At 34.3% G+C, this 20,300-nt stretch overlaps 3 protein-coding genes across 16 annotated transcripts in view; 2 read left to right on the plus strand and 1 right to left on the minus strand.

The window, feature by feature from the left end:
* LOC129789671 (reticulon-1-A) overlaps positions 1 to 11,816 on the plus strand; it is a 27,737-nt gene extending 15,921 nt beyond the window's left edge. For 5 of the 13 annotated variants that reach the window (XR_008750481.1, XR_008750482.1, XR_008750483.1 and 2 more), the window contains 5 exons: positions 5,802 to 6,009; positions 7,021 to 7,229; positions 7,315 to 7,420; positions 7,484 to 7,768; positions 9,292 to 11,816. Coding sequence is in view for 6 of the 13 variants with exons in the window: in XM_055826668.1 (XP_055682643.1) it covers positions 2,660 to 2,732; positions 5,802 to 6,009; positions 7,021 to 7,229; positions 7,315 to 7,420; positions 7,484 to 7,541 (654 nt within the window). In the remaining 7 variants the exon portion in view is untranslated. Of the gene's footprint in view, positions 1 to 2,029; positions 2,733 to 3,731; positions 3,912 to 5,801; positions 6,010 to 7,020; positions 7,230 to 7,314; positions 7,421 to 7,483 lie in introns of those variants that run through there. The other 8 variants (XM_055826665.1, XM_055826666.1, XM_055826669.1 and 5 more) reach the window with 4 other exon arrangements.
* LOC129789572 (uncharacterized) overlaps positions 1 to 20,300 on the minus strand; it is a 656,748-nt gene that overhangs the window by 612,743 nt on the left and 23,705 nt on the right. The gene's annotated exons all lie outside the window — the stretch shown is intronic.
* Positions 13,348 to 20,013, plus strand: LOC129789598 (glycogen phosphorylase). Its single transcript, XM_055826528.1, has 5 exons — positions 13,348 to 13,889; positions 17,029 to 17,260; positions 17,333 to 18,316; positions 18,515 to 19,437; positions 19,529 to 20,013. Exons 1-5 carry the CDS (start codon positions 13,647 to 13,649, stop codon positions 19,679 to 19,681), a joined length of 2,535 nt encoding a protein of 844 aa, XP_055682503.1. The 5' UTR covers positions 13,348 to 13,646; the 3' UTR covers positions 19,682 to 20,013.

A 20,300-nucleotide genomic window follows, 5' to 3' on the forward strand; every position in this document is an offset into this window, starting at 1 on the left:
CAATGAATATTAATTGCACACAATTAGTGTGGCTAAAGAGGAAAAATACCAATTTATGATGCAACTGTACGTAAAAAAAACGTGTGTGCGCACCTTGTAAACTTGCCATGGTGCCGAACATACGGTCAGTTTTAATTAAATTTTCATGAAAAATCTCCCAAATAACTTTCTTTACTTTTAGCGATCGTATTTATATTCTTCTTCTATTTGAATGACAGTGTATGAATGTCACAGAGATTTGCAATTATATTTTACAAAATTATGTTGTTTGCAACATTTTATGGGGACAACAATGAAAATATAATGCAATTCTCAATTATTGTGCAATATGCGGTGATAAATTATGGGAATCACAAGGGGATGATTAATTGTGGAGAAAGTCTATACATCATAATTTTGGAGAAAAAGCGTCACACACAAAAAACCCAAACTGATTTATTTTTAAATCATTAATTTTGCGAAATTGATTAATTAATATTGTTTAGTTGAAACATTTTTAGCTTTGGGAAAGTTTTTCTTTTTATATTTAACAATGTGGGAAATGTTGTGCCAAAACGAGCACATTTATTTTTCATCGCTGTTAATCCTATAAAATGTGAAAGAACTTCGAGTTCTATATTGGAATTACCTTTTACCTAAATTAGAGTAAGAGGTATGTACGTAAAGTCATAAATTTTCATGCCATGAATTCAAAAAGCATTCGTTAATCAACGAATTCGTGATTGATTTGTATCTAATAAATCAAAAAATGTAATTGGAAATATATTTATTTCACAATACACTGCAGTTTTTAAATGAAATGACATTTTTTGTAGATAATTTATGGTTGGAAAATATAAATTTAAAATTTTCAATTATTCTGAGACTTTAACCCTGTCGAGTTTTTTGGGTCACGCATAGACCCAAACGTGAAACATTTTATTTTCCCAACTTTTTAAGAATTTAATGAGTTTTCCAATTTAGAAATAAATTGCATTCTCGCAATAGAGGCCGAAGGAGACGTTTTGATTGAGAAACGTCTTCTAAAAGCATCCATAGAATAAATATTGTGATAAAAAGACCACATGTTTCAATGTTTCTATGTTTCACGCGGACGCGAAAGAGTTAACACTTGGAGGATCGAAAGTTTGACCTTCATTTTATCTCAAAAGAAAATATTTTTCTAAGTTTTCTTTCGACGATCTTGAAGTAATGATTTTTCCCTATACACAGATTGGCCACTTTGTCCAGCAAAATCCTCCAAGGGTTAATAAGTTGTAATATAAAGGAGCCTATTCTTTTTAAATTTTTTTTTAGTATTTTACGACCGCGAATTCATTTAAATTTAAAAACAGCATAAACCGCGCCCCCTTAGTACATTATTTCAATTATTTTTTTTTATAAATATGCGTTGTGCATATGCTTCGATTGATTTTTGTGAGAACAAAATTTTGCTTCCAGAGAAACTCCAAGGAAAAATAAATCTTATGAGACACAATCTTATGAGTACATCATAGTTCAATGATGCATTTGCTTCATGTACAATAAACATACAACATGAAGCAAAATACTTGAAGCATTTAATAATATTATTTAATTATTATTTTTTGAAGTGTTTAAATTGACACTTGAAATAAAAAAACTCTTAAAGCTCTTAAGTCTTAAGTATTTAGATAAATACATGAAGTATGTTACATAACTTTCTTTTAATTCCCATTTCTATTTATTTTAATCTTTCAAACGCAATTTTGTCGTTTAAGTCAACAATGAGAGTTTCTAATTAGATTTTGTATAAAATTTGTAATAATGATTCCATAAAAAATCAGCTCAATTTAATTCTTTAAATAAATTCATTAATCTACATTAAAAACGTAAAGACTCTGCATTCATTCAACTCTTTTTATGAGTTAACACAAAATGCAACAATTTCCTGCGTAACGTGTTATCTGTTATGCAACAGCATGTGGTACACCATTTAATGCTCAAACCACTCCCCTTGATCTTGTGTCTATCTATATTTATGCTTTTTTTGCTGGACTTGCCGTGAGTCCGACCATGAACTCCAAAAGTGCAGTGTGTTGTGTTTTTTTCTACACTTTGAAAAAGTTTAATGTACATAATATGCTGTAAACTGCAATTATATACTGCCAACACATCTCCGGGGGAATGTGTCGTGTTGGTGGGATGTGGTCGGTGAGAGAGTGGGTTTCTTGACCAAGTATCGAGTGTTGAAAAGAAAAATACGCAATGAAAGTAACTCGGAAAGAGACTATCACCGGCTGGTTGTGTATTCCCCACATTCACTGATCGTTGGGTGAGATCTTATAGTCTTTCGCTTGGGTGCCGAGGTCTCGCGAACTGGTGCAGGCAGTCAGATACTCACAGCTGTCTTGTGTGCGGGACTCCAGCCACTCCAAAAAATCTTCGTGTGCTTCGTTGGCCAATTGGTTGTGTGTCTTTTCTTGCGTTGTTGGGTGTCTTAAGCCACACAGAGAGATCTCTTATTTCGTGTCGTTCCAATTGGCGTGCGCGCACACAAGACTTGTTATAATATTTTAACATTCTAAGTTTTCTCTAGTTCGGTGAATTTGACATAGTTCCCCGTGTGTGTTCCTTTAGCACATCCATTTAATACCTTCTTGCAAGTGAAGAAGTGCCTAGTTGAAGAAAAACTCACATCATGGTGCGAAAAACTCCAAATTCGCGATATACTAATGGGAATCACAAGAATTACCTTCCTGAACGTGGTCCAAGTATGTTTTTTTTTTCTTCTTCATCAAATACTATTACTCATAGTAAATGGTTCATTGAATTCTTTGTACGATTTGTGGTTAAAATTAATCTATACAGAATCTATTACTTGAAAGAATTAATTCTGCAGAACTCACGGTGATTTGTGGAAGAAATTTCCGTGCTTCGATTCAAAGCAAAAAATTAATTTATATAAAATTTACAAGAAAATGTGTGAGATTTTCTTACGGGAAAATAATCAACATGCGCGTTATTATGTGTTGTAAACGTGTCATATATTCTGTCTGCGAATCACTCCCATTCACTCTTGTAGGAATTTTATTTTCTTGCTCTTTTTTCTCTCTCTTTTATTTTACCAACTAACAATTTGTGCCAAAAAGGGGGGCTGGGAGAAATATGCAAGGATAACACGCACAAATGTGTCTAACATCGTTAACAAGGGTCACAGGACTGCGGTGAAATATGCCCTTTAGTAGGAGAAAAAAAAATCAATTCGCTTTTCCTCCATAAACCGCCTTCGTGGCGCTTTTTTTCATTCTCTCTCTCTCTCTCTGCATATTTGATCAGCAAACTGAATAACACGGGAGCGATCCACATGGCCCCGTCTCTATTCCTAACTGAAAAATGCATGATATACCGACATATCCTTCATTTTGTCGAGGACTTCTTCAGAAATTCAATTAAACCATCGCGCATCCACTGCCCTAGAAGTTTTTCCATCAATAATCTCCCTCTTTGGAGGAGCTAAACGAAAGATTTCTCAGTTCAGTCTTGAGCAACATATACTCAGACACGTGGGCAATTTTTTTTTCTTCCCCCGTATATGCCTCGGTGGCTCTTCACATATCTTATTTTTTGCGCAATTTTCAATTCATGATTAATTGGCATTATCACTATCAGTTGCTGCTTTTTCAAGCTGATGTGTCAATTAATGTGTGAAGGAGAAAAATAATAATAAAAAAAATCTCAGTTATTGCTTTGTAAAGTGCATTTTATGAGTTGTGTCGTGAAATTCATACACCAGGCACGAAATTGAAAAAGAAAAGAAAGGGAAAGTTGGAAATTTTGCGTGGAGTTTACCGGTTTTAAATGGCGAGTGTGTGATCGTTAAGCACATTACGTTGGTTTGAATTTAAATTTTGACGTTTACGAATAAATACGAAGATATCCGAAGGATCCGAGTGAGTAAATTATGAGAATTTTTCATGGTTTAATTAAAACCATTAAAACGTTATTTGATTTATTTTTTCTTTAAAAAATCGTGAAAGGCTTTTTTTTTAAACTGTAAATACACTACTAGAATAAAATGAAAGTATTTAGTTTCAATCAATTCAGTTCTAATTTATTGAACTTATTGATCTTAATCAACGATTGATTTATTTTAGGTTATCCTAGGATCTATTTTTTTTTAAAAGATTTTTAAGAAAAAATTGAGTGTGGGAGGGCCCCAATCACGACCTTCGGCAGTTTCTCAATCACAATGTTGTCTGCGACGTTTCGAAGGTTTTATTCCTTCCTCATCAGGCCTACAAAGTGTGTTACAATTTTAGTTTTCTAATTTTTGAATCAATTACAATATTAAGTTTATAAATTGTTTGAAATCGAATTTGAATTTTGGAATTAAAATTAAATAAAATGGAAAATCAAATAACTTACAGGTAATTGAATGAATGAAAAAAATTGAGGTTACGTAATACTGTAAACTTATTTCAAACAGACGTATAACGTAAAATTAAATATTCCAGTAAAATTCTCTTTTAAAGGATCCACAACTTTATTAAATGATTAATTTGTATTTAAAAAGAGCTATAAAAGAAAGGCTTGTATTTTAAATAAATAATCATTCGTTATGTGAGACAGCCACTTTATGTACAATGTACACCATTCAAGTAGAATATCTCTCCCTTGCCACACAAAAGTATGTACTTCTCTCTCGAAGAAACTCTAAATTTTCGATTACAAAAAATTAAAAATAAAAGCCCCCGTAAAGACAATTCGTGGTCGATAAATCTATTTTTTCCACTTTCTAAATTTTGATTAAATAATTTTTTTTGCACGCGGAGATAAAAAGGAAATTTTTAGCAAAGAAACGTGTTGGATACAAAAAGTTTTATCATTTTATAGAAAGCACATAAATTAGAGACGAAAATAAAGTCAATGGGTGGAAAAAGTGTGTGTGTGAAAGAGAGACTTTCGTACATTAAGTAAAATTGTTAAGAATGAATCAAAATAGTTGATTTCTCACCACAAGCGACACATTGTGAGCTCCAACAGTGCGCGGCTTCTTCATAAAATGCCGCAAAGGAGGGAAAATTTATTTTTATTCACATGAAGAGCGCACTCGAAAATGCGTGCGTGAGTGTATTGTGGAGAGAGGAAAATTCTCAAAGATTTTCCGCAAGAGAGAACCCCATGAGAGTTTTCCAATTTTCCCAAAATTTCTCTCAACCAAAAATTGATGGATCTTCTACGGTGGTGTTTATATGTATAGAAGAATATGTCTTTGGTGCTCTCTTGAGTGAATTTTTCCTCACCATTTCCTAATAAATTTTCTCAGTGACATAATATTTTTTTCTACTTCTATTTGACATAGTTGTGAGAGAGTGAGAAAAATTCTAGCCACGAAAGAATTTCTTCTTTTTTTTCGCTTCCCAGCTGAGACAATTGGATTAGAAAAAAAGGAAAGAAAAGGCCAATAATAAAAGTTTACTTGTGCTAAAAGTGAGCTGAAGATAGAAAATAGAATATTTTGCACACAAATTCACATTTCGTCATCATTTTTTCTTGTGTTTTGTGGGGAGATTTTTCCGCACAGAAAAAGTGAGTTTGTCACAATTGTAAAACCCAAAAAACTATCACAGTCCTGCGCAGAAGGATTTTTGACCAAAAAAAATTTTTTCACAGCACTTTTGTGAGGAATTTTTAGCTGGTTGGCAACGAAATAACCCAAAATAAAGTAATTGAAAAGTTAATTAACCTCCCTTTAGAGGAAAACTCAAAGATAGTTAAGTGAAAAGTGAAAATTTTGCAACATTTCAACACTTACGTTTTCCCTTTTTTGTTCTTTGCAGTGGAGTCTCTCATCTATTGGCGTGACCCTAAGAAATCTGGAGCCGTTTTCGGTGCCGGATTGGCCATTCTCTTGGCCATGGTTTGCTTCTCGGTCATCAGTGTCTTTGCCTATCTGTCGCTGACCATCCTTATTGGTACCATTGTCTTTACAATCTACAAAAATGTCTTGCAGGCTGTGCAGAAAACCTCAGACGGACATCCTTTCAAGTAAGTCCCTAAAGAATTAAGAAAGAATATTTCATTAGAATTTTTTCAGCGCTTGAAGAAATCGAATATGTTTGGGCAAGAAAAAAAAACTTATTTGCATGATGATGGTAATAAATATCAATGAAATGTTGCGGACGAGAAGCTACTCAATGACAAAGAAAAGTCATGTTCACTGAGAAAAAAATTCTCCATGGAGATTTTTATGATTTTGGAAAGGATTTTAAAGATTTTGATAAGAGAATTTAAAAGGTGTTAAAATAAAGATATTTTAGGTAAATAGGTGGGGTCGATTCTGTCAAAAATTTATAATTTTCTTGCTTCTAGAATTTTTTTTAATTTGTTTGTTTTTTTAAATCGTTCTTTTGCTGTGTTAATGAATAACAAACTATTCATTTTTCCAAAATCGTTTAGAAAGTTCTTATACAGAAGTTTTAAGAAGTATTTTTCCTTTTTTTTTTTAAATTACTTAAGAATGAAATGAACCGATAATAAACTGTCAAAATCTTGCAATATTTTTCACAGAATACCAAAAATCTTTTAACACAAAAATTGTAAAAAAAAATCAAGGATGTTTGGCAGAATAAACCTTATACTGTTAAAAGATAATTCTGCAGAGCTTTTTTAAATGCTTTTATAGCTTTTCAAGCTCATTCTAGGCCAGACTTTTTCAACTACAGAAAACTTTTAATAATGTAGAACACTAAAAGCTCCACTTTTGAGTTTTTTCTTCAGTTTTGCTCGTAAGAAATAATTTCTAAAAGCAACCGAAAAAAATTCCTAAAGTCGTCTAATTGCATATTGGCGTAAATAATTGTTTAATCTCTTAATTAAAATAAAAAAGACTGTAATATAGCATAGCTGAATAAATTAAAAAAAGAACATCATGCTTGGGATATGCTCTGATTTTTTTTCAATTTTAATGCAAAATTTTATTAAGATTTCTCATTTAAAATTAATTTAAACATTCAGTGCGCAAAAAATGAATTAAATTGTATTGTTTTACCTGATTAGGAGTTTGTTGGAGACCGATCTGACTCTGCCACAGGATAAGGTACAGCAGGCTGTTAATGTGGGTGTAACGCATGTAAATTCGATTATTGTGGAGCTCCGTCGTCTCTTCCTCGTTGAAGATCTCGTGGATTCCATTAAATTCTCACTCCTGCTCTGGTGTCTCACCTACGTCGGCTCATGGTTCAATGGCATGTCCATCGTGATCATCTGTAAGGAATTTTCTTTTAAATATTTTTTACTTTTTGGGAGGATTTTCTTTTTTTTTTTTTAATAAAAATGTTTTATTTTTTGCAGTGTTCGTGGCGCTGTTCACCCTGCCGAAAGTTTATGAGAACAACAAGCAATCGATCGATGCTTATCTCGATCTAGTCAGGAGTAAAGTGATAGAAATCACCGACAAGTGAGTAGAATTTAATCTTTTCATTGTAAATTTTATTAAATTTTTGAATATTTTCCATTAAAGGGCTAAAGCAGCTGTCCCAATTGGCAAGAAAGCTGCTGAGAGTGATAAAGATAAGTAAAATGGAATGTAATCAATGCAATTTTTAAAAATCTCTCGCGAATTGCTTTCTCAAGAAGTCACGGATAAGAAGAAAAAAACAAAAACCATAATTACTCTATCGTTTATCTTTTTTATTTCATTTCAAACGGGAAGGAGAACTTGACAAAAAGAAAAATTAAAAGAACTGTGAGGAATATTTTCCCGGAAAATTTATAGGAAATTCAATGCGAAAAGGGATCGCTTATAGTTAGGTCAACTCACGGCAAAAGACTGCAGGCAGTGCTAGAAAGCTGAAAATTGGCATAAATGTTCCTTAGGGCATATAAAGGAAGGAAAATGTGTGCGGTTTGGTTTCGTCCGCTAAAAAGCATATGGCGGCCAATTTTCAAAATGGCGTCCTTTTGAGCTATAATGTAATCTAAAGTTTGTCGTAGGTGGCTGAAATTTTAGTATGTTATAGCTGGCATCAAGACCTTTCCAACGATAGGTCATTTGACTTCCTAGGTACCCTAGAACCTGAGATATTGCCATTTTTAGGTTTTTCTTTAGAAGCTCATATCTCCGGTTCTACGTAACGTACAAATATGTTTGACCTATCATTGGAAAGGTCTTGCAATACTCTACAACTCTCTAGAACATTGCAAACCAATTAAAAGAATATTTATGGGTCAAAAATACAAAAAACAATGTGTAATTTTTGACGCAAAAATTTTCATTAAAAAAATAATTTTATCGGAATAAATTTTTTCTCAGTGTATTGTCCAGATTCAGACGTTTCCAAAACATGGTCATTATAGGCTGTAGCTCAAATAGAACCAGAGTTATAGTGATTTAAAAAACGTGAAATATTGAGTAAAAATTCTTGTAAATATTTCAACAAAAGGCAGAAATTTGTGTTTCATACATCACTGAAATTTTTGTGATTCAAAAATGAAAACACATTCATGCTTTTTTTTTATGAAAATTGATATTAATTAGTTAATGTAATGACTAATTTTGGTATGTGGTGTAAATTAAACATAATTATAATGTAAAATAAGTCTTATTTTACCAAAAAAGTTAATAAAAAAAAAATTTGCATCACTCAACGCCATCTATCAGTGAATTATGAAACACAAATTTCTGCTTTTTGGTGAAATATTTACAAGAATTTTTTCTCAATATTTCACGTTTTTTAAATCACTATAACTCTGGTTCTATTTGAGCTACAGCGTATAATGACCATGTTTTGGAAACGTCTGAATCTGGACAATACACTGGGAAAAAAATTATTCCGATAAAATTATTTTTTTAATGAAAATTTTTACGTCAAAAATTACACATTGTTTTTTGTATTTTTGACCCATAAATATTCTTTTAATTGGTTTGCAATGTTCTAGAGAGTTGTAGAGTATTGCAAGACCTTTCCAACGATAGGTCAAACACCTTTGTACGTTACGTAGAACCGGAGATATGAGCTTCAAAAGAAAAACCTAAAAATGGCAATATCTCAGGTTCTAGGGTACCTAGGAAGTCAAATGACCTATCGTTGGAAAGGTCTTGATGCCAGCTATAACATACTAAAATTTCAGCCACCTACGACAAACTTTAGATTACATTATAGCTCAAAAGGACGCCATTTTGAAAATTGGCCGCCATATGCTTTTTAGCGGACGAAACCAAACCGCACTCATTTTCCTTCCTTTATATGCCCTAAGGAACATTTATACCAATTTTCAGCTTTCTAGCACTGCCTGCAGTCTTTTGCCGTGAGTTGACCTAACTATTAGTGGATTTACAGATTTGCATGAAAAAAGAAAATGAATTCAGATGTAGGACATACAAATTTTTGAAATAGTAGATTTTATGAATGAAATTAACGTGAAGTATATCAAGATTCTTGAAAAATTTTTGCTAAATGAAATAGTCACATTTTCTGTTGGTCTAAAAATGAGAGTTTTTTCATTGTTAGGAAGATATAAAGAAAGAAAAAAAAAAACATTTAATATCAGATTTAAACAAAAAAAAAAATCTAGCAAGATCCTGATTTATCAAAAAGAAAAAATTCTTGATGAAAAATCTATTTAGAGAACAGTAAGAAAAAAATATTTATGGTAATATATTAAATTAATGGAATATATTTATGTTACTAAGTCGACTCACATTTTAATAGTAATTATAAATTGAAGAAAAAAATTATTATTGATATATTGACTGTAAATATATTAAGAGAGAAAAAACTCCAATTTCAACGCGACACAATACTTTTCTGGATGTGGGTGGAAACATGAAAAACACTGAATTGTAAATATGATTTTTTCTAATATATTAATCTTCGTATATTTCTAGTATTTTTTCCTCTGTCCCCATATTTTCCTCACAATTGATTTTCTCTTTATTAGCTAGACAAAAATGAAAAACTTTTCTGTTATTGATGATTTTTTTTCTAAATAGAATAATCTCTCAAAGGAAAAAGAAGAAGAGAAGAAAAAGCATAAAATGTAATAGATCATTATAATGAGAATGTTGCTCGTGTTGCTTATATGAAATATTAATTCTCTTAAATGTTTCAGAGCACATTTTTAAAGGTTTTACAATTTTTTTAAAGGCCTCTCGTCCTTTAAAAAAATTTGTAAAATATATTTCTTTTAGGGAAAAGGTTTTGTAACATTGCGGAGAAAATCGTTTTTAATTCTTAAACTTCTCAAGTTCTTTAAGAAGTTATTTCTGAACTAGAAAATTGAACAGAAACAGAATTTCTCTAAAAGTTACAAAACCACCCCCCAAAAAAGAAGGTTATTTAAGAAAAAGAAGAAAATCATAAGAAATGAAAAAAGATATCTAATCGATAAACAGTAAATATCAAAATATAAGAAATAATTAATGAAAAACTTAATGTGGTTCGTCATCAATGAAAGAAAATCGATGTTTTTCCTTTGAAATTTTTATATTTCTTTTTTATACAACACCACACCTTATAAAAAACAACAAATTGTGACAACAATGCCTTTTTATTGCAAGAAGAAATTTTTAAAATAAAAACAATACACACTTTAATTAAAAAATTTATTAAATAAGTAAAAAAAAGTGAAAACAAGATGAAATTTATGAGTGTAATATTAAAATAATATTTTTTTTCGTATATTAGCTGGGGCTGGAGGTGGAAAAATTTTATTAAAAGAAAATAGTAAAAGCTACCATATAAAATCAGCGTTAGATGTTTAAATAAAAAATAAAGATTTTTAAGTTTTTTTCATTGTAAACTCTTTTAATTACTTTGAGAGTTTTTTAAAATATAAATTAATATTTCTCACCCCGTTTGCGGGGATGTGCAGAAATATTTGCCCGAATCTCAATCCGTACTATGAAAGAAAAAAATGGAAATAAGTAAAAGAAAATAATTTAATTGTGGTTTAAAAAAAACTCTGCGTGGCCGTTGGATCACGATGGGCACAGTGATTGTGCGTACGTGAATCCAAAAGCATCGATGTTTTTTTCTATAAATGGAAATTTTTGAAATGAAAAATATGTAAGCTAAACAAAAAAAAGAAGTTCTATAATAAATGGAAAAGAGAAAAATTGTAAAGAAAATTGGTTAAAAAAAACGTACGAAGCGACTCAAAAAATCATCTCTCAGAAATATTGATGATGAATTAAGAAAAAATTAAATCAGCTAATTGAAATGTGACCAAGCGTAAAAATTATTACTTATATAAAAAAAAGTATGTAGAGTAATTAAGAATGAAAAAAAAACATAAGCTTAATGATTAAAGGCATACTTAAGAACACTATTATTGTAATTTGTGTGTTATGGTGATGAGAAAAACATCAGAGAGAGAAAATCTCATTTTTTTCTTTTTATTTTTAGAGAGATAAAGCTGCGAAAAAGAAAAAAAAATTGATAAGAATATTTTCAAAATATTTATTTTATGCCCCAAAATATCTCTCTATCTCTCGCAAAAAAAGTAATTTTTACGAAATGAAAAATTAATAAAGAAAAAAAAGATTGGCTAACGTTCAATTTGTCATGATGAAAAAGTTAATTTGGAGGAGAAGAAGAAAAAAATTGAGATAGAATTTTTGCATGATTTTTTCTTTTGCAATCATAATATAGGCTACAGATCGATGTAAAACATTTTATTTCTTTGATTTATTTTGTTGAGATTATAGTGGAGAAATGGAAAATTTTTGGCTTTTCCGCAATCAAATCATTTTCATGGATGAGTGACGTGACGAGAAGAATTATGGTAAAAAAACGTGTAATACCACATTTTATTTAATAAAATTTATTAACAGTTGGCTTCTTAAATAAAAATCTTCTTTTTCTTTCTTTCTTCACGATTGCTTCACGCATGGAGGGCATCGAGTGTGGGTCACGCTGTACAGAGCACGGTTTATTATATAAATGTTTTATTTTTTTTTGCAGGAAAATAACTTAAATTGGAAATTTTAACCTGAAAAAAAATGTTTTAAACAAGGGGAGTTTATCTGGGCGAAATCATTTGTATCTTCTAAAATATTCGGATAATTCGCCAAGGAAATTCGTTTAAGCTTAAAAGTGATAAATTCAAGCATAACAACACTTAAATCATACCGAAAAGAAGTAAATTTAAGCCGAAGAGTTCTAAATTCAAGCTAAAAAGTAGTAAATTCAACCCAAAAAAAGACTAAATTCAAGCCGAATCATTTAAGCCTTTAAGAGGACTAAATTCAAACCGAAAAGTAGATAATAATTAATGTAATTAATGCTAAAGAGTAGTACATTGAACTAAAAAAAAAAGATTAAATTCAAACCAAAAAGTCCTAAATACGTTTTTGGATTTTTTTTTGGTTTTGAGTTGTTTGGTTTTTAGCAAAAGATTATTCATGTGAAGTCAAATATTCAGATCTTTAGAAATATTCGCCAGATAAACACCCCTTGTTTTAACTACTTAACTTAAGTCTTAACCCATTTGTATCCTTTCTGTTAGCTGTGATTCTTTTCAGCTTTACTGCTAAATTTTAAATCATTAATAACGCAGAAAAATATAAAATTTAATAAATATAATGAAAAATATTCACAAGTCCCTCTTAATAGGCTCCCGGACAGATTACAGTAACTACCGGAAAGAGAAATCACTTAATAATCTAAAAAATTGTTTTAATTGCTGAAAAATTAAATTATTTTCTCCCCAAATTCCCTTTCTTGTCAATTAATTTCAATCCTGAAATTTCTGAGAATCCTAAGGATCCCATTCAGGCAGGATTAGAGCAGAATTAAGCCCAAGAAAGCTGATTAACCCATTAGTTCTCGCCCCAAGATCCATTTGTAATTTTGCAAATTGTTTTTAGATAGACAAAGAGTATTCGTTTCCTAGATCTCAGAACTATTTTTGTAGAATTTTTCAGACTTGTCGTTCTTGAAAATAAAATATCATGCTTGAAAAGTCAAAATATTCGTCAGACAAACACCCCTTAGTTTTAAATTTTTTTCAGAACAATTAAAAATTTTTAGGGAAATATTCAAATGATTTTTTAAGTCCTTTAATTAAAACAAAAAATCTTATTTAATTTTTTAATCAACTTTCTGACACATAAATACCACAAAATGCTGTTTTTACGATCATCCCTGTACGTCTCTTCCTTCACAAGAAAATTTAAATTATTAAATAAAAATTAAACGAAAAAGGAAAAACAAATAAAGAAAACCTTTTAATTAAATCAAGAAAATAGTAAAAAAAATAGGAATTTTCTTCAAGCTTTTAAAGGACGAGCTTTCGTTTGAGATTCAAAATTCGCCGGTCGCCGGCATGTGGGCAGTTTCCCAATTTTGTAGGTGTCCGGGGATTGTGGGGAGGCTGTGTGGGGATCCGTCATCTGCTGGTGCGAGAGCAAAAGCCCCCCAAATGTCAGTGCTTTGCGCACGCCTGACCTTCCGGCAAGGTGACCGAGATTAGAGAGCCAGCTCCGAGGTTTATTCTCTATTGGAATTTCGTGTGGTGAGCACTTGGTCAGACAAACTCCAGTGCCACTCCAGACTCGCGCCAGAGAGCACCGGGATTGTGTGTTGTTTCAATCCATCCCCTCAGTGTGAGTGAGGTTTTTCCGGTGAAAATCCCATTGGGAATTTATCTTGTGTTATACCGCCAAAGCAAAAAAAAAAAAAATGTCGAAGCCCCAGACGGACAGTGAGAAGCGCAAGCAGATTAGCGTCCGAGGAATTGCTCAGGTTGAGAGTGTGTCTGAGGTGAAGAAGAACTTCAATCGCCACCTGCACTACACCCTTGTCAAGGATAGGAATGTCTCCACACCCAGGGACTACTACTTCGCCCTGGCACACTGTGTCAAGGACAACCTCGTGAGCCGATGGATCCGCACGCAGCAGTACTACTACGAGAAGGATCCCAAGGTGAGACAGTGCATCCTCTATGCGAGTTAATTTATTAGGCCAGTGACCAGGCGGGAATCTTCGTGGGGTTTATAATTAAACTCGCAGCACGGAGTACGCCCGCCTGTGCGCTGGGGGAGGTGGGATTTCTCTCCGTATAAACCTGTAAGAAAATTCCGTGGAGTCGCCTCCGACAAGACTCTCAGCACAAGGTCACGAAAGGTCGAAGAAAGTGGACAAAGAAATAAGATTAAGATGCTCCCACATAGTCAAATTAATTTTCTCAAAGAAGAAAAAATCCCAAAAGAACTTTCTCAGCTTGGCAAAAGCGAGAATGATTTATGAAAGTGAGAAAATATAATTGAGATATTTTTTATTTGCGAGAGATTTGCTTCCCTTCCAGCAGACAATGCTGGTGAGGTCCAGAATTAACTGATTTACACTGGGCAACAAAAGTTTTCATTTGCAAGAATTAATTCGCTTATATTTCGAGCCATTCGAGTATAGATTATGCAATGAATTTTATTGTTTTTAAGCGTGCAAGAGGGGGTGCATTGAGGAATGTTGCCGATGATGATTAAGGAAGAACTCTGGCGTCTTTGGCACATTTTCAAACGTATCTGTGGGACTTATGTTCAGTCAATTTTTTAATAAAAGAATTAGAAAATAAAATAAAATAAATTAAAATTCATTTTACCTTTTAAATGTAAAGAATTGAAGGAACAAGAAAATTAGAAATTGGAAAAAATAGACTAATTTTACGTAAAAGATTGAAGATAAAATCTTGAAAACCTGGTATTAAGTTTGAATTTTCTCTTAAAAAGGAAACGATGAATGGATGAATTTTATTAAAAATAATTCTAGATTCTTAATTTTATGGTTTCGGTCTTTTAATGCCTTAATAGAGTCTAGAATTAAATATTAGATTTTCTTTAAAGCTCTTTGATAAATAGTTTTATTTCTAATAAAATCGTCTAATGAATTATCATGAGAATTAAACAAAATAGTTTCATTTAGAATCCAATTAAATGAAAAATAAATTCAGAAAATATCAGAATAATTACAGAAATTAACAAGACGGATTTACGGTCGATCATATCACCATCTAATAGAATAATTAGAAAATTATCAGATTTACTTCAACTTCTTCGTGATATTCCCACAAATTCTTTATTATATTTGCCGAATTTAAAGAAAAATTTAAAATAATTACAAGATTTAATGAAAAATAAAGGATAAAATTTTCCTAAACATCAAAGAACTTTCCAAAAACTTTGCTGCCCAGTGTAATTTTAATAAAATTATGCAATTGAAGCAGAATATAGAATCAAATTAAGCAAATAGAAGCTTGTTTAGCATGCCATTGTGGGATGTATTCTATCGCAAAATGCAAATCTTTTCTTCAATCCAGCAATAAGAATCTCACGCATAGAAATTTATTTTGTGCATTTTCTGCTGCAGAAAAATGTTGCAAAACACATCGGGTGTGTACTAAAATTATATTTATAATAATGCTCAAGACCTTGCTGTTGGGTCAGCACAGAGCGATCACGTCGGTCTTTTGGTGCAACTGTTTGGCTGATAAAATTTTAACGTTCAGAGATCACGAGAAGAAAGCTCTAATGTAAGCTTAAAAAAAATGCGAGAAAGTCCCGTGATATTGCACAGCTACTATGTATAGGAAAAAGCCCAGAGTGCAAAAAAGCAGATAGCTTCTGTAGAAAAAAAATCCTCCATTCATGAAGATTCCAGCGGGCAGTGCCCAGCTGGTGCAGAACCCCAAAGATCTTGCGGGAATGGGAGACAGACAAACAAATCATTGACTTTGGATTTGACTTCAAAGCTCTCACAGAAGTGGTTGTCCTTCGGTGCAGCAATTGCGGCTGGCTGTTGTGTCGCCAGATTCAGGTCAGAGACTGTCAATCCCACTCCCGCAGATCTGTGCGGGGCCAAACAAAACGCACACAAAGCAGTGACGGGGTTATCAGTAGAGGTCACGGCGAGAAAAATGGAGAAGAATAATTTGAAAGAAAAAATCCCACAAAACATCCAATTTGGGTGTTTTTCGAATTATTTTGGGTGGATGAACCCGCCTGACGATGATTAATTTACAGTGATAGTCCGCAAAAGATGAGAATGGATTCGTTTTACGTTCAAGAGCAATAGGGGAGACCGGAGTAAAAAAAAAGTCAGTGAAATGTTTTCAAATGCATATTTTCTCCCAAGTTATAATTCGGATAAATCTGAAAAAAATTATGGTGGAAAGCCCTACCAACCTCCAATAATTGACTGTAATTTGGATGTTATTCGAACAGTTATTTAGAAGTTACAAAACAAACAAAATTTTAGGGCCATTTCCCAAACTTTTGCGTATTGAGAAAAACTCATTTTCCGATACTTTTCCTTTAGCAATTTTCCAATCTGATAATTTTTCTCACTAGCTGGGTTAATCTAGAAAACGTTGCTAAGGTGTATTTTCACTAACTTTTAATAATTTTTCTGCACAATTATTTGAATCAAAACATGCCCCTTAGGGTAAATATAGTCAACTAATGTAAATCATATGGAATATCAACATTTTTGACATATTTTCTAACCATTTGTTGCAAAATGACGTGATTGAGAAAATCGCAAAATTCACTGTTTTATTGGGTATAAAAGTGAAATTCCTTTTAGCGGATCAAAAGGTGAGAAGTTTAGCTATCAACTACTATCAATCTCTCAGGTAGAAAATCAATGGAAATGTCGGAAAATTCCACCGAATTTATTTACCCCGCTGGTGACTATATTTACCCGCCGCTTTTTAAAAAAAAGTCAGAAGCGGAAGGGTTTAGGAAAAGCTCGAAAACTTATATTTCCCGAGGAGATAGAGAAAAGTGGTCTGAGACAAAGTTGTAGGGCAGGTAATTTCCTATGAAAATGACCTATCGAGGAAATTTTCTTGTTCTTGGAGAATCCAGCAGATGAGGATTTATGCAAATTCTCTTTTTTTACCCCGGTCTCCTCTAAAGTTAATTAAAAAGAAGATACAGTCAGGTATTGATTAACGTCGCATGGGATATACTCTTTCCACTCATTATTATTAATGGGTGGAAAGAGTATATCCCATGCGACGTTAACCAATACCTGACTGTAATTAAAAATGAATTCTTTTCAACAGCGCGTCTACTACCTATCCCTGGAGTACTACATGGGGAGATCCCTGCAAAATACAATGATTAATCTGGGACTCCAGGGAGCATGCGATGAGGCAATGTACCAGGTGGGATTGGATATTGAGGAGCTGGAGGAGCTCGAAGAAGATGCTGGACTGGGAAATGGTGGCTTGGGACGCTTAGCTGCTTGCTTCCTTGACTCAATGGCTACTCTTGGGCTCGCTGCCTATGGCTATGGTAAGTCAAACAAAAATTTTTTCTGACATTAAGGATCAATCTCAAGATTTCCTGCTTTGAATTCTTTTGCAGGAATTCGCTATGAGTACGGCATCTTTGCGCAGAAAATTAAAAACGGCGAGCAAGTTGAGGAACCAGATGATTGGCTGAGGTATGGAAATCCCTGGGAGAAGGCTCGTCCTGAATACATGATTCCCGTTTACTTCTACGGACGCGTCGTGGATGAGCCAAATGGGAAGAAGAAGTGGGTGGATACACAGACAGTGTACGCCATGCCATACGACAATCCCATTCCCGGCTACAACAACAACGTTGTCAATACGCTTCGTCTCTGGTCAGCCAAGAGTCCCATTGACTTCAACCTGAAGTTCTTCAATGACGGCGACTACATTCAAGCTGTGCTGGATCGTAATTTAGCTGAGAACATCAGTCGTGTCCTCTATCCCAATGATAACTTCTTCGAGGGCAAGGAATTGCGTCTGAAGCAGGAATACTTCATGTGCGCCGCCACGCTGCAGGACATCATTCGTCGGTATAAATCCTCCAAGTTTGGTTCTCGTGCTGCTGTTCGCACCAGCTTTGACTCCTTCCCCGAGAAGGTGGCTATTCAGCTGAATGACACACATCCCTCACTGGCCATTCCTGAACTCATGCGCATCCTCGTTGACATTGAGGGGCTTTCGTGGGAGAAGGCCTGGGACATAACAGTGCGTACGTGTGCCTACACCAATCACACCGTCCTTCCGGAAGCTTTGGAAAGGTGGCCGGTTTCCATGCTGGAGAGTATCCTGCCGCGTCATCTGCAAATCATCTACCACATTAACTTCCTTCACCTGCAGGCAGTTGAGAAGCGCTACCCCGGAGATATGGAGCGTCTTCGGAGGATGTCACTCGTTGAGGAGGAAGGTGAGAAGCGCATCAACATGGCACATCTCTCCATCGTTGGCTCTCACGCTGTCAACGGGGTCGCGTGGATTCACTCTGAAATCCTCAAATCAGACATCTTCAAACTCTTCTACGAGATGAATCCTGAGAAGTTCCAGAATAAGACTAATGGTGAGTTGTTTTTAGGTCATTGCTGTATTTTTTTTGGCTTATCATGGAAGTGATTTCGCAAATTGGCGAGTAATTTTTGTGGTCAGATAAGCGGGAAACTTATCTCTCTCAATGATTAGAACATTGAACAGTGAGTTCAGCAGGGAATGAGATTTGTCTTTTTGTTTTATTTAATAAGCGCCAATGATTCTTTTGCAGGAATTACTCCACGTCGTTGGTTGTTGCTCTGCAATCCGAATCTTGCGGATTTAATTTCACAAAAGATCGGGGATGAATGGCCAGTGCATCTGGATCAACTTGTAGCCCTGAAGAAGTGGGCTAAGGATCCGAATTTCCAGCGTGACGTGGCACAGGTGAAGCAGGAGAATAAACTGAAGTTGGCACAGCTGCTGGAGAAGGAGTATGGGGTGAAGATCAATCCTGCCAGTATGTTCGACATTCAGGTGAAACGTATCCACGAGTACAAACGTCAGCTCCTCAACTGCCTCCACATCATCACTCTCTACAATCGCATCAAGCGCGATCCCACGGCTGCCTTTGTGCCCAGAACCATCATGATTGGCGGTAAGGCAGCTCCGGGCTACTACATTGCCAAGAAGATCATCCAGTTGATTTGTGCCGTGGCGAATGTCGTCAATAACGACCCAATTGTCGGGGACAAGCTGAAGGTGATCTTCTTGGAGAACTATCGTGTCACCCTGGCGGAGAAGATCATGCCAGCAGCTGATCTGTCCGAGCAGATCTCCACAGCTGGTACTGAGGCTTCCGGCACGGGAAATATGAAATTCATGCTTAACGGTGCCCTTACAATTGGCACCCTTGACGGAGCAAATGTGGAAATGGCGGAGGAGATGGGCAATGAGAATATCTTCATCTTCGGCATGACTGTGGATGAGGTGGAGGCGCTCAAGAAGCGCGGCTACAATGCCTACGACTACTACAACAGCAATCCCGACATCAAGCAGTGCGTTGATCAGATTCAAGGTGGCTTCTTCAGCCCAAGCAATCCACATGAATTTAAGGATCTTGCAGATGTGCTCCTCAAGTACGATCGCTACTACCTCTTTGCCGACTACGAGGACTACATCAAGAAGCAGGATATTGTCTCGAAAACATACAAGGTGAGCACAAAATCTTCCTTTTTAGCGCAACATTTCCCCCTTCCCGGAAAAGCAGTTTTTAATTAATTTTCTTCGCTCTTCCTCTTTGCAGAATCAATCGAAATGGCTCGAAATGGCAATCCACAATATTGCGTCCAGTGGAAAATTCTCCAGTGATCGTACAATCTACGACTATGCCACAGAAATTTGGGGCTGTGAGCCAACGTGGGAGAAACTTCCGGCTCCTCATGAGCCACGTGATTGAGCACCAGGCGAAGCCCCCGGGGAAAAAGTTACGGAGAAATTGGAAGCGGTAGTGCCGCCCTCGCCATCAACGGAGGGATGAATCGCCAATGTGCCATAGAGAACATCGAGAAAACACTGCCAAAGCACTCCCAATCGCCAGAGATCATCGGGGCAGGAATTTTTAGATATTTTGTGCATATTATTGTTGTCTTTTGTAAATACCCATCATAGATAGATTATACTGATAAAGATGTTATTCTGAGAATACCAATTAACCGCTCATTATTTTAATCATAATCACTTTGAGACAGCTTTGTGAATAAAAATTTCTGTTATTTTGTGGAGACAAAACTAAAGACGGTTTTTCTTGATGCTCAAGGCGAATGGAGGAGGCGTCTGGTCGAGCTGCTGATCTTTTCATTGATCCTCAAGGGGAGACTGGGATGCTTATTGATCTTGTTGATGTTTTTGATTAATCTGGATTTATGCTATTGAAGCATTTCTTATCATTTTTCATTGGAATATTTTTTTTTAATTAGGAAATTTAATCTAATTAAATTCATTTTATGAAAATAAATCAAACAAATTAATTTCCAGTAAATAAATTCAAGGATTTCTAATGAGTTTTTAGACTAAAT

Source organism: Lutzomyia longipalpis, chromosome 2, assembly GCF_024334085.1.
Source record: "Lutzomyia longipalpis isolate SR_M1_2022 chromosome 2, ASM2433408v1".
Taxonomy (NCBI): domain Eukaryota; kingdom Metazoa; phylum Arthropoda; class Insecta; order Diptera; family Psychodidae; genus Lutzomyia; species Lutzomyia longipalpis.